This window comes from Lepidochelys kempii, chromosome 1 (assembly GCF_965140265.1).
Source record: "Lepidochelys kempii isolate rLepKem1 chromosome 1, rLepKem1.hap2, whole genome shotgun sequence".
NCBI lineage: Eukaryota > Metazoa > Chordata > Testudines > Cheloniidae > Lepidochelys > Lepidochelys kempii.
The window spans coordinates 284044843-284059992 of record NC_133256.1 but is presented as its reverse complement, the minus strand read 5'-3'; the positions used below and the strand labels follow the sequence as shown (position 1 = coordinate 284059992).

At 40.8% G+C, this 15150-nt stretch overlaps 1 protein-coding gene across 6 annotated transcripts in view; it reads left to right on the top strand.

Annotated features, from left to right (window-relative positions):
- Positions 1-14941, top strand: part of TBC1D15 (TBC1 domain family member 15) — an 89062-nt gene extending 74121 nt beyond the window's left edge. For 5 of the 6 annotated variants that reach the window (XM_073327763.1, XM_073327761.1, XM_073327765.1 and 2 more), the window contains 3 exons: positions 11838-11954; positions 12590-12676; positions 13503-14941. In XM_073327763.1, the coding sequence (XP_073183864.1) occupies positions 11838-11954; positions 12590-12676; positions 13503-13721 (423 nt within the window). In that variant the 3' untranslated portion in view covers positions 13722-14941. The remainder of the gene's footprint in view (positions 1-11837; positions 11955-12589; positions 12677-13502) is intronic. The other variant, XM_073327764.1, reaches the window with a different exon arrangement.
- The last annotated feature ends 209 nt before the right edge of the window (positions 14942-15150 follow it).

The window sequence follows — 15150 nt, the reverse complement described above, 5'->3', positions numbered from 1 at the left end:
TTGGTTAGTCTCTAAGGTGCCACTAGTACTCCTTTTCTTTTTGCGAATACAGACTAACACGGCTGCTACTCTGAAACCAAATATTAATGATTAACTTGTTAAACTGGAGATAGTTCACCTCCCAATGACTTCATAAATACGTGCTTCAGTTACCGTTGGTAAATGAAATAACCAAACAATCATTCATTTTCTAATATAGCTGTAAAACTAATCTGAAAAGTTTTTAAAATAAATCACTTTAAAAATGTATAGTGTGTACCTTCTAAAAATGAAACCTACATCTATCTCTGAGTAGATAAGGTTGTAACAGCCAACAAGAATACACTTTTATGTAAAAATCCATGATTAAATAGTCTTCCTGCCTAGTGATTTAAATCAAATCCACCTTGCCCCCGTCCCACCTGTCTTCCCTATCCCTTTTCAGGGACCCCTCTCACGAAAGTCAACTCGTGCAGGAGGTAAAGGGGTTGCTACAGCTGGGTGCAATAAAAGATATTCTTCTTGAGTACAGGAACAAGGGGTTCTATTCTCTGTACTTTTTAATCCCAAAGACCAAGGGCAGTCTGTGGCCCATCCTGGACTTGCAAGACCTCAACAAGTATCGAAAGAAGCTAAAGTTCTGCATGGGTTCCCCAGCTTCTATTATCCCCTCTGTGGATCCTGGAGACTGGTATGCCACCCTCGACTTGAAAAACGCATACTTCCACATAGCCATCTTTGAAGGACATAGATACTTCCTCCTGTTTACAGTGGGGCCCCACCACTATCAGTTTGCGGTCCTCCTGTTTGGCCTGGCAACAGCACCGAGAGTGTTTACCAAGTGCATGTCAGTAGTAGCGGTTTACCTCAGGCGCCGGGGTATCCATATCTACCCATACCTCGACAACTGGCTTGTCAAGGGCAGCTCCAGGTCTCAAGTCCAAAGGGATGTTGTGGTGCTTCAAGCTGCGTGCCACTCTCTGGGCCTTCTGGTAAATGACAAAAAGTTGACGTTCGTGCCAATGCAGAGGATAGAGTTAATTGGAGCAGTCCTCAACTTGACCTGTGCTAGGGCATTCCTGCTGCTGGAAAGGTTCTGTGTAATGGCAAACCTCATCACAGAAGTCTCCGCATTCCCTCTGACTACAGCCAGGGTCTGTCTGCGTCTCCTGGGTCACATGGCAGCGTGCCCTTACGTGGTCCACCATGCCAGGCTCCGGATGCAGCCCCTGCAGCAATGGCTGGCAGTGGTCTATTCCCAGTCCCGAGACCCACCTGGAGAAGATCGTTACCATTTCCCAGGTGATACTTATCTTGCTGTGATGGTGGACCGCCCGCAGGACAGTCTTGGAAGGGGTTCTGTTTGACAACCCTCAGCACTCAATCAAGTTGGTGTCGGCCGCCTTGGACCTTTGCTGGGGGGGCACATACCGGCATCCTCTAGACTCAGGGGATGTGGTCCCTAGATGAAGTGTGGTTGCACATAAATGTCAGAGAGCTCCGAGCAGTCCATCTGGTGTGCAGAGTCTTCTTGCCCCACCTGTCGGGCAAGATGGTACGAGTCCTGACAGACAACACAGCCTCAATCTTCTATATAAACAGGCAACGGGGAGCACGCTCATCGGCTCTCTGTCAGGAGGCGCTCTGTCTCTGGGACTTCTGCATCAGCTACGAGATCCACCTGGAAGCTTGTCACCTTCCTGGCATTAGGAATACGCTGGCGGACCAGTTCAGCAGGGACTTCTCCTCTGACCACTAGTGGTCGCTCCATCCAGAGGTAGCCTGCATGATCTTCCAAAGATGGGGAACTCTCCAAGTGGATCTGTTCGCTGCCAGACAGAACAGGAAATGCCACCAGTTTTGTTCTTGGCAAGGTCTGAGAAAGGGCTCCCTCTCCGATGTTTTCCTCCTGTCGTGCTCAGGAAGCCTGATGTATGCATTCCCTCTGATTCAACTCATCAACAGAGCCCTGGCAAAGATCATGCGAGACAAGGCACAGGTCATCATGAACCCCCAACGTGACCTCACCAGCACTGGTTCAGCACGCTCATGAGCCTGTCAGCGCCCCCTTCCTGGCCCCTGCCTAACCGACCGGACCTACTGTCACAGGACCACGGTCAACTCCTACACCCCAACCTATCAGGTCTCTCCACCTGTCTGTGTGGCTGAACCTGGAGGAGCGGACCTGTTCGGAAGGAGTCCAATAGGTCCGCCTGGAAAGTAGGAAGCCCTCAACTAGACTGATTTACCTAGCCAAGTGGACGAGGTTTTCCTGCTGGGTGTCTGAATGGGGCATCTCTCCCTTACATTCCTCCATACAGGCTGTCCTGGACTACTTGCTCCAGTTGAGGAACCAGGGCCTGGCGCACACTTCCATTCAAGTGCATCTCGCAGCCATCTCCGCTTTTCACCTTCTGATCCAAGGACAGATGGTGTTTTCTCATGACATGACAGTCAGATTCCTGAAGGGGCTTGAGAGACTCTTCTCGCAGGTACGGGCCCCTGTCCCACAGTGGGATCTTAACTTGGTCCTCTCTAGGCTCACTGGCCCACCCTTTGAGCAGCTGGGTTCCTGCTCCCTTTCCCACCTCTCGTAGATGGTCGTGTTCCTGGTGGCGGTGACGTTGGCAAGACGAGTCTCTGAAAGTAAAGCCTTGACTTCAGAACCTCCATACACAGTCTTCTACAAAGATAAGGGTTCAGTTGTGGCCCCACCCAGCCTTCCGGTCAAAGGTGGTCTCCACCTTCCATCTGAACCAGGACATCTTCCTCCCAGTGTTCTGTCCCAAACCACACAAGACCAGTGAGGAGAGGCATCTTCTTGCCCTGGACGTTCAGGGAGGCTTGGCTTTCTACTTAGAACGTACTAAGCCTTTCCGTAATCGACTCAACTCTTCATCACTACAGCGGATAGGATGAAGGGTCGCTCTGTGTCCTTGCAGAGGATTTCCAATTGGATCACCTTGTGCATTAGGACCTGTTAGGACCTGGTGGGGGTTCCACTGCCGCCGATTGTCAGAGCCCACTCAATGAGAGTGCAGACGTCTTTGGTAGCCTTTCTGGCATACATTGCTATCCAGGATATTTGTAGAGCCGCAATGTGGTCCTCTGTTCACACGTTTACCGCTCATTATGCCATCACTCAGCAAGCCAGAGATGATGCTGAGTTCGGCAGAGCTGTGTTGTAATCTACATGTCCATTAACTCCTCCCCACCTGCAGGGGTATTGCTTGGGAGTCACCTAATATGGAATGGACATGAGGAAGCACTCGAAGAAAAGACAGTTACCTTTTCCGTAACTGGTGTTCTTCAAGATGTGTTGCTCATGTCCATTCCGCAACCTGCCCTCCTTCCCCACTGTCGGAGTTTCCGGCAAGAAGGAACTGAGGAGGGACTGGGGAAGCCGGGGGCGTTCCTTACACCACGCCGTGTGGGCACCGCTCCAGGGAGTGTCAGAGTCAGTCCCCTATGGATACTGCTGAGGGAAAAAGTTCCAGCACTGGTGCATGTGGCAAGCACACACACCTGATATGAAAGGGACATGAGCAACACATCTTGAAGAACACCAGTAACAGAAAAGGTAACTGTCTTTTACTACTTCACATAACGCAGAATTCGTGGTCAGCCAGTGAAATTAAGAGGCAGCAAGTTTAAAACAAACAAAAGCAAGTAGTACTTCACACAGTGCACAGTCAGCCTGTGGAATTTGTTGCTAGAGGATGTTGTGAGGGCCAAAACTAACTGAATTAGAAAAAGAATTAGAGAAATTCATGGAGACTAGATCCACTAGTGGCTATTAGATGGTCAAGAATGCAACCCCATGCTCTGGGTATCCCTAGTCTCTGACTGCCAGAACCTGGGAGTGGATGATGGGATGAATCACTCAGTAATTTTCTTGTTCTGTTCATTCACTCTGAAACAACTGGCATTGGCCACTGTTAGAAAACAGGATACTGAGCTAGATGGACCATTGGTCTGACCCAATATGGCCGTTCTTATGTTCTTATGATGGTTAGTTGAGAGAGAAATGTTCTGTCAGTATGATTTTGGAATGACTTTTATTATTCATGAGTTGGAATACTATGAGTAGATTATGCAGTGGCAGTAAAACCTTTATACCTCGCCATATAAGTGTGTATTTGGTTTAAGCCACCTATTTTCCAGAAAAACTCTAGAAAGTCTTCAAAAAAAAAAAAAAACCTTTACAAAAAATAGTGCCAATAAAATATTGTATCGTTTGTGATCTCCCAGGCTGCCAAGATACCAGGTCTACGAAGGGGAGGAAAATTATAGCTAACTCATTTTAGAAGCCTCTAATAATGTATATTCTAAAAAGTTATTATAGATCATCTTAATATTATTTTAATGTCTATCTCACACACAATAAGGGCTAAAAATAAATGACAAATTATTTTGGAAAGGGGGAATTCCCAGTGCTTCAATGCTATAAAACATCCATTTCTACCATTGATAGTTTGCCAAATACCAAACCATAAATTTGTAGTTGTTTTATAGGATTGCTCTTTATTGTAGACCAGTATAATTACACAGGGAAATTCCACATAAGAAGGAAAGGCAGCTGTGTAAAGCTGCTCAAAAGTTTAGAATGTTACAAGTAGTCTCATTAGAGAGGGATTATTGGACAGACTGTTGCTGATGTGGTAAAATGTGCATGATATATTGTATGGTGGTGGTGTTCATCACATGGATATTGCAACCATAAATGCAATATAAATATGTTTTTATGTAGTTTAAGTAGACATTACTCAATACTTAAGGTATTTGAAACTTTGAAGCATAGCTAGTTTGTCATTCTGCTGGCTTCTTTAAAATAAGTCGTCCTAAACCACTGAGTGGTGAGGTGGCCAAGCAAAAATGTGCTGGGCTCTCCAGTGACTGATGACTGGCCATGACCTGCTGTAGGGTCTTTAGCTGAGAGGGAGACAGGGAAGAACTGCCTGGACGAGGTGTCAGAATAAGCCTCTTAAAGGTCTGTGGAGGAGGCAGGGAGTTGTGTACAGAGCCTCAGAGTGGGGTAAGTTTTTGTTTGGCAAAAGACTTCTGAGAGTCCCTGAGCTACCTGGGGTGAGCCCTGCACTCATGAGGTAAAGGGTTTTGGACTTCTGTTGGATTTTATTTTTTTGTTGTACTCTTGTTTATGCTTCAAGTGCAGGTGGGTTGTTGTTTTTTTTTTTTTTTTGGTTTAGGTGTAGGGTTAAACTATGGTTCTAAGAAGAGAAGACACAGAGGCAGCTGCTGCACTTGATCTGTAATAGATAAGCTACTCCTGTGCTATCCCTGAGAAGTCTCAAACTGTTCTTTGTCAGATAAGTCTCTCTTTATCAATAGCATAGCGTTAGCCATCTATGTCAACTAATAAGAAAGTCTTGAAAAGCAAAGCATCGTTACAGAAAGCATCAAAACTTCCTGCTATTTGTCAGATCCACTGTGTACCAGGAAAACTGAGTTGCATATTAGGTTGGCCCAGTCAAACTACCATCTGTCTTGCCTCATGAAGGCTAAAGGAAATCTGCCCATCTCTTACTGTGAGATTTGGCTCATTGGTGATAGGATAATTGAGAACACCACCAAGCAAATATTTGCTATAGAGATTGGCACCCAGTGCCAGTAAGACAAAATCCTGGCCTTTCAAACAAGGTCTTTTCCAGGTTGCCATCATTTCAAGGTTTTGCAAAACATGGGCAATGTTCCTCTTTTTGATACTTGGGCAGGGATGACTGGAGCTAAGAATTCTTCACTCTATTTTTGAGTTTGTCGAAAAGGGATGTGGTAGAATTTTATAATGGAGCTCCCTTCTGGTTCTTTTCAGCCCTGGATGTTCTGTAGAGGAATTTCCTCAGGACTTCTAAGTGCTTCCCTCCTAGGTTCCTTAAAGTTTCTGCCTCATTAGTAATTATTAACACAACTGATGAAAACTAGACCTGAGGCCTGTAAGGAAAGAAAATCTAAACTGTTTTCATTATTTGTAGTAAAGCATGAATTTTTGAATGGAGAGAAAAAGCAGGGAAACTTTAATTTATAGAAAAAACAAGCAAAATAACAATAAAATGGACATGCTATGACCTGTTGAAAAAAGGTTTGAGTAGAGCCATTGATAATGTTAATGAAATATTTTATATCTTCAAATGAAAATCTGTATCAGAAAAGAATAGTCAGTCACCCTGCCAATGCCAACTGAATGATTTTTTTTCTGAAAAATATATTTGCGAAGGTAATTAAGTTCCCAGAAAGATAATGTAGGTCAATCAGTTGCAGCTCTGGAATTGGTATTAAATTGATTTGAGCTGTAGAAAAACAGGCATGTTAAATGACGTCTCAACTTCTATTTTCCTTCAAATGTTTGAAAATTTAGGAAACATTTTTAGTACAGCCTTCAAGAGGGTTTACTGCTTGTTTCCCACAGGAGTGCACTTATAACACTTGAGACTGAGAGGAGATAAATGTAGTAACTATATGCCCATCTCATTTAAATAATATAGCTTGCAAGATATTAGCTAAAGTGGAACTTTAGGAATTTGAGATAAACTTGCTGGAAATAACATATTAATCTGTTTGTAATAATAATAATAAAAAAAATTCAAACAATGAAGGGTTACTTGCCAGTACCGAGCTCTCAAAATATATTGCCTCTTCACATTCCCACTGTAAGAGTCATTTGCTAGGCTTTATTATCCCAGAACTATTTTAAAGTAATGTAAATGCTGTCCTACAGTTCAGATGTTCCAACATGGTTATAAAAGGTACTATCCCATAACCACCTTTGGTTCCTCCCTGCCTCTTCTAAACTAGTTGTACAAATCTGAAGAAGTAGGGAAGGAAAGGGGGTCAGTGTGGTTGTGCAAAGAAAATAAGTTCAGAGAATTCCATATGCAAGTAATTTTTCCCCAACCTGAAATTACCTATGCAGATCTACACTACAAGAGATGAATAAGTGGCAACATTCCTCAGAAATACTACTTGAAAAGTGGTTAGCTGATTAAACACTGGAGGACTACTTCACTGAAATGAGCATTCAGTTTGGCTCCAGTTATGAAATAGTAATATTGAGTAAAAGTGACAAGTGGCAATCTGACAAATATCTATAATAAATACATTTTCAGAGAGAAATCTTGGAAGTGGTTGCTATTCTGGCAGAATGAGTATCATGTGTCTCTAGTGCTGATTTAAATGTAAAACTTAAATTGTTTAAATAATCTCGGGGCAAAAATTGCTTCACCTTAGACTTTTTGCCAAAAACCTCGAACTAGGATGATCTCCAGAAGGGTTTGGTGCTTTTGCATAATACTTTTTGATGCAAAGGATTTGGTGCTCTGCATAACATACCTCAGAATTGCTGTGCTGCTTTGTGTATTAAACAAAGAAACATCCCAAACAAACTAACTGGAAGACATGATTACGTTCTGATAAAATTCAGAAACCACTTAGGGAACCTCCATTTTTCTGCATCATTGTTCTAATTCCTGACAGAGGCAAGGCAAACACATATGTGGTAGTTGTGTTGTCTTTGAGAACTTGGACCACTTTTTTCCTGTGGTTTGTGGGAAGAGAGCTCTGCAGCGGCAACCTTATACCCAAAATGGCCTCCCTTAGCTTCCAAAACTGCCTAAATAGCGGATGGGCCTCTTCTCCGGTCCTCCTCCTATAAGCTGGGGATGGCTAATATCCCTGTGAGGAAGATACTATTAAATCAACTTGTACCTTATAGTCCCAGGTTGTTGGGTGGGCATAAATTTAGGATGAGGTCACCCAGTACTAATCTTTTCAAAGGGGGTCACGGAGGTACATGAGGCTGTTAAATAAGAATAAATAAATAGTAGTAAAAAGTAATGTCTCTAGCTGAAATCTTCTTGCTGTCAAGGCTGCTACCTAGAACTCCAGAAAAAGTCAGAAGGAAGGAATGCAGCTGATACCCTTGAATCCCGGCGTGATTATTGTAAACATTATCTGTTAACTAGAAGATGAATTTATTTTGGTTGCCCTAGACTCTGAAATAGAACAATTAACTTAGAATTTTAATCACATTCCTTGAGGGGAATTTTCTTTGAAGGACAAATCATCTAGTTAGTAAAAAAACAAAAACAAAAACAAAAAAAAACTACACCACTGTCACTAGAAGTGGTTGGCTACTAGTGCCAGAGGTGGTGAAAACTGAGTGTTGATCCCACTCCAAATGGGAACATGAGTTAGGAATGGTCAGAACTGACTTCAGAAAACTACGTATGATCCTATTTTACTGAGAGGTGGAAATAGTTACCTTCAAATCTGAGAGCTCTGAGTCAATTGTGATTTCATTGACACCTGCTTTTCATTGCAGCGTGTAGCTACACATACCCTACATGCCACTGCAAGAGGTGTGCAGTGTAGACATGGCCTTTGTCCACTGACAGTTTCTCAGGAGAGGATCATGGAAAAGTGATCTTTTTTAGGCCTCAGACTGTAAACTTGCCCTCTCCTACAATTCCTAGAGCCCAGTGGGTTCCCGTAATCTGCATGAAGAAAGAAAATGGGATAATTGGTTTCCAAAGACATGGAGAGAAAAATGGAATATAAATGGATTGCTGCAGAGTTCTTTGGTGAAATCAGAATTTCTGCTCTCCAGAGAATGAAGCATTTGCTGGAAGCAGAGGAGCAGAACATCACATCCTTTGCTTGTTCTGCTGACTCTTAACATGATGAACAGTTTTGAGGCTGCCTTTGTTTGCTCTGAGAGTTGTACAAAATTGGGCTCCTGACTGTTGCTGAAAGTACTGCTGCTCATACCTAAATGAAAACATTTACTTTCTACATGTAGATTGGGAAAAAGTGACACAAAACTCGTGTGTGTTTTTCTCTAGTCGTCTTAAGTTATTGTAGTAAAAAAATCACTTGTTTTTTCTGTAATTCAGCAAAAAAATATTTTTGGACTATATGAGATACCACAGTAATGTAAAGAAATGTGGAACACAACTGCTGGATACTTGTTGAAACATGGGCAAGGAGGTGAAGGGGAAAGGACATTTCATATATTTATTATGGTATTACTCTAAACCAAAAGAGTATTTTGGCAGGAAATTTGAAAAAGGTAAATGTAAACATAGAAAGTAACGGTGACTCTTGCTGAGTTCTTGCCATTACCCTTACTGTGTGAATGGTGGGGCTTAGCCTATACAATTGGCTATCTGCTCTGGGAATTTTAAATGTTTTCTAGTTCTGCTTGACGGTCTCTTAATCATTAGTTGATTTAAGAGTAAGGATGGTCTTGCAGTTAAAGCACTCACTCAGGAGATCTGATTTAGATTCCTGGCTCTACCACAGACTTGCTGTGTGACATCAGGCAAGTCACTTAGGTTACAGCATTTGGGAGGTGTAATTCCCAGCTCAGGCAGACATACGCAGGAGCAGATTTACCATGAAACAGACTGTGCGATGGCACGGAGCCCCCAAAATGCAGGACAAATCTCATCTGACAACCTGCCTGAGTCATGGCCGGTGGCACAGCAAGGCGCAGGCAGGCAGCCTCCATGCCGTTGGCCAGTGGCTCCACGCCACTCCCGGAAGGGGCCGGCTGCTGGCATTCTCTGTGTGCACCTGGCTGGGGAGAGGCAACTCTGAATGCTGCCCCCACCCTGGGCAGTGCACAGGGGCCTGCTGCCTCCCTCCCCCCAAGGGTCGCACAGAGATTTGCCAGCAGCAGGGCTAAGGTGGCTCCCTGCCCGCTCTGCCTCCCTCTCTCTGTGTCGTTCCCGGAAGCGGCCGGCATATCCCTGCCACCTCTGGGTGGGGGCGTCTCTGTACGTTGCCCCTGCCTTGGGTGCCGACTCCACAGCTCCAGCCCGCTCCCAAACTTCCTCCCAGAGCCCAACCCCTCCCACACCCCTGTCCCAGCCCAGAGCCTGCACCCAGCACCCAAACTCCCTCCCAGACTCCAATCCTTGCACGGCCTCCTACACCCCAACCCTCTGCCCCAATCAAGGTACCTCACTTCATTTTCATTTACTTCCCATTACTTATAATATAGGAGGAGGATGAAGGAAAAAAGAATGAAAAATGGGCGGGAGATATAATGTTCTTATTCTTGGCTGGGTCCCCTGGGGTGGGGTGCCGAAAATGAAGCTGCACACGGGGCCCACTAACTCTAAATCCACCACTGGACATACAGCCACAATGTGACATTGGTCTGAGCTGGGATTGCAAAGCAGTACTTTAATATAAGTAATGAATTATATGTAATTGTATAGCCTCCAGCTTTAGATTTTTAGGTCGTAATCTTCATATGGTTAGTGTAGTGTTCAGTTTTTTTGCTTCTTTTTTTAAAAAAGTTGCGTTTCTAGAACATGAACAGCTCAGTGTAAAAACCCAGAATCCAAGCTGTCTTTGGATAGCATAGTCTGGTGGGTTGATTTTGGACCTCTGAATCAAGAACTCCTGTGTTTTGTAATCTTGGATCTTCTGCTGAATCACTGTGACCTGGGCCAAGTCATTTAATCATTCTGCCTCAATTTTCCCACAAAAGCGTGTTGAGGATTGATTGATTGATGTTTGTACAATCCTTGGAAGTGTAAAATGCTTTGTTTCACTAGTAAAAGTAAAAATCCAATAAGATGCTGTCAGGAAGGCCACTCTTTCATTGAAATATGTTAAGAATATTCCTTACTGATTGTATTGTCGATTGCCATCGTGCCTGTATGTATATGGGGGAAAATACCTGGCACAAAAGATGTTTGATTAATCATTTCCATACTATTCCCTGAAGGATGTTCAGTGAAGAGTTTTCTAGTTAGAAAATATCCTCTTTTATTGAATATTCATTTAAGAATGCAAGATGACTGTGTGTGGGGGGAGAAGGGGGGGATAAACTTGTGCGGGCCTTGTGGAAAGCAGCAACTTCAGAACCTTATTTTATGTAAACCTTCCTCTCGCTCTTCACCCCCCCCCATGTCATATCTAAACAAAGCCTGATTCTTTGAACTCTTACTCTTGTTTGTAATCTTTGCTAAAGGAGTAGGTCCCATTAACTTCGGTGATTTTACTCACTTGAATAAGGACTACTCTTGCAAGTAGATTTTTCAGGTTTCGGTCTTTCATTTTTGATTTCCCCCTTCCGTCAAACAATTGTTATAATCTACTCTTTTAGTCATCAATCCTAATGTTAAAATGGAGCCATCATAATTATAAGTGTACTGTGTTCAAAGAGCTAAATCTTGGTCCCATTGAATGCAATGAAGGGTTTTTCTATTGATTTATTTGATCAGTATTTGACCCAAAGCAGCAAGCCATTAGTTTGCATACATGCTCTTTGACTACAGGCTTGTTATAGAGTGGTAGGGTGAGGATGGAGGGGCAGTTTGGTTTATAAGAACCTTTTGTAAAGATTTGAAAGCACAGTAAGCGTTTCTGTCAATTTGCTGGATTCTCCAGGCTTTATACCAAGACCTGTCAAGCCATGTAAAACAATTAGAATTCATAAATGTTTTGTACACAATTACCTGTCCTCTTGTTTGCGTAAGAGATTTTTTTTCTTGAACTAGGACAGAACCAGCAGGCATCAGTAAGACCATAAAAGCACATTGGGCTTGAGAGTATCCATCGTAGACATCCTCAGCGGACCTATGGTCTTGATGGACTGTGCATGTAACTACTTAGACTTATTTATCACTGTTTTTCGGCCAGTGATAGTAATATTCAGTTGGCTTAAAAAAGGAGCTTGTTGTTTAATTAAACCATTAGGCTTAGGAAGCATACTGAAGCTGTATTATTAAATGTGAAAAGTTGTTATACTTCAATGTCTGTCTTGCTCTTCAGAAGAAAGGCATAAATTCTCATTTCCAATTTAAAAAGCAGTTTTAACGTTTTAACAGGTAATGTGGACAGAGTTGCCTTGCCAGAATTTTCATCTTCTCATCTGTTGTGCTATCCTGGAATCTGAAAAGCAGCAAATAATGGACAAGCATTATGGTTTTAATGAAATACTAAAGGTATCTGCTGAGGTTCTTAATTTTAAGTGTAAATTAACTTTTTGAATGGATTCTTTTCTGGTTCTACACTGAAAAAGACATAGATGTACAATGTGTCTCCTGAGCAGTTATAGTTACTTCATTCCAGAACTCTTTAAGGGGCAAGGCAACCCAACAAATGTAATTATGAATCAGTAATTTTTCACCTATATTTAGAGGTTAAACCTCTAGTGTTGGGTTAATAAGTGTCAATAATAGAATATTCAGCACTTACTCTTTTTAAACCGTCTAGGAAGTTGCATAAATCTAAATCATTGTTACCTTATCTTCTATACACTTATTTATTACCTCTTCAGCTCTGGGAATTATGGTTGCCTGGTGTGATATGCTATTGTATATTACATTAGAGCAAGAAACACTGATACATACTCATTTTAAGAATCCTATAAAATGCTGATCAATTGCTTTGAGATATTCAACACATTCAGCTCCTGTTTATCAATGCATGTGCAGTGTTTTGAGCATTTTGGAGGTTTGACCCCTTAATGTCCATCGTGGCACTTACAATAGAGGAGAATATTATTATTTTAATACAACAGCATATTTTTTTCTAGTCTACTGTTTTCCATTCTTATTTTTTGTGAATATATTTTTAGCATATAAATGAACTGTCTATGAAAATTGATGTGGAAGATATACTCTGTAAAGCGGAAGCAATTTCTATCCAGATGATGAATTGCAAGGTAAAGTTATTTTAAAGTATATCTATGAGTATTTGAGATAGTAAAAAAAAAAATACATAGTTGTCTATATTCATATACATGTATAGCTTTTGAAATAGTCCCTTTTGAAATAGTTCAGTTTTTGGAAGTGATGGAAATATGCTGTCAGCCTTTGATTAGATATTTACAAAAGCCTCATATACTTGTCCAGGCAAGAGCTGTACATTCACTATCAGTGTATTATTGTGTGAAAAAAGCTGGAGTTTTGCTCTTGGATAGGTTATTTTTACTTCGTTCAGGTTAGATTAGCTGGTATACAGTTGAGTTGATTTTTGATGTGTGGGGAGGGGTGAGAGGGGAGTCTGAGTTACCCTGCTGCCTGCTGGACTAAAAGCACATAGACTTAATTTTGTTGTGTGCTGAAAAGTTGAGTATTGATAGATTGGTAGAAAAAGTTTTAGGCAGTGTTATGAAATTTATAATGGTTGGTTTAATTTGATTTGACTTATACTTTGGGTTCAGAGCAAAGATGAATAGCATTGTTAATCAGATAATAATTACATTAATTATTTAATATAATTTAGACTGTGGCATAAAGGTTCCCTATCACCTTTAAAGATCTTTTCAGGGAGCAAAGATAGCAGCTGGTAATTTTCTTGAAAACAAGCAACCTTTACGCAAAATTAATATTTAAACACATTTTCACTACAGATTAGACTTTTATTCTTATAAGTGCTTTCAAGAAGTTATTAAGCATAATATGCTTGCTAATGTGTTTCAATTAACTCTTCAATTTAATTTGTTTAATAGAATAAAAAATACAATGATAAATGTTTCCTCCTCATAGGAATTGCCTCAAGCAGTTTGTGAGATCCTGGGGATGGAGAACAGTGCTGTAACAACACCAGATTCAGACACTGGAGAAGATGAAAGTGTTACTATGATGAGTCGTTCTGCATCAACATATCAAAATATCTCCATGCCTGTAACTGCTGCCAACGGAACAAAAGATAACGCACAACATATGGCTGTGACACATATTGCCCATAGATTGACACCTACATAATTACACTTGGTTAAATTCTTGAAGAGACACTTTACTGCAGCTCTTTTTTCAAGCATTTGAGAGGTGGATGTTTAAAATTTGGTGTTTGATTAAGCTTTAAGGTTTTGGAAAGAAATTCTGTACTGTAATGCTCTTGCATTAAAGCTTTACAACATGACCTGACCTAACTATTTTTGTAGATACTTCTACCGAAATAGCCTTTTGTTTTCAATAACATTCCTTACTATTTTTGTAGCAAAGTGCATTTCTTTTTTGGTGATGAACTGGAAATGGCTAATAGTTACAAGGTGGGTGATTTGGAAATGATGCATCTGCTGAGTTTTGACTTTTATTATTCTAAGCTTTGGTGATTCTTTGGTTTTGATCAGATTCAAAATGGGCAAACTGAAGCTCCTGTACAGCATTTCCATGCTGAAAAGATGCTGATTTCCAGAAGAGGAACATTTTGTAGATGAACAGAGGTTTTTCCTTCTCAAATGTTTACAAAAATATTTGTTGCTGTTTGAATGTAGATTTGAAATGGACGTTTTGACTTATGACGTTTTAATGTCCAGATGCTGAATTATGTGTAACCCAGGAATGGACAAACAATATATTTTTTACATTTAACATCTCTTCACTTACATATATATACATAAGCAATTATTTGTGAATACTAAAAGGATAGGCATATTTTCAATATTTGAATAAACTTCACTGTTCATTAGTCAGTTTGACCAAATTAATACACAACAATTTCAACCTGGGGTCTTTTTGAAAACTATTTTCTAAATAATAACTATTTCTTGTGGGCATGATCAGTCCTACGCCTGGTGTAATTTTACAATTAATTTCTTGCAAAGTTTATCTTTACCAATAATGTTTATTAAATTTGCTAGTAGTATATTAACTGATCAGTAAACTCCTACTTAAACTGTTTCTATGTCCGACTCCTTAGGGCATTTAAAAGCAGGTACAAAACTATTGGAAAACAGTAATCACAATGATCTTAATAAAACATTCTTTTGTATATGAAAAAGGCAGTGTGAGTTTATACCATGCCATGCTGTATGATCTTCTCAAGTCTTGTGGTATTTAACAAAACTGATTCAATATATTCATTGTTATTTTGCAACTATTGTACATATTATAAAATAAACCTCAAAACCAATTTAGTGTTTTTTAATTAAATCATATTTAGAGAAAAAACTTAATTGTCTGGTTGTTGATATGAGAAAACAGATAGAAGATGGGACATAGCTAATAGCAGTTTCCAAGTCACTTAAATTTTGTTTTGAATGGGTAACGAAGGGCAATGGAAAAATCTGATTTCTCCAGAACAGAATATATTGTTCATCTCAAGGCGGTTGTTGATAGTGAGTAGGCAGAGGAGGTATTTCCCCCTCCTACTTTGGAACAACTTACTATTATAAATGATGCTGGAACTGTC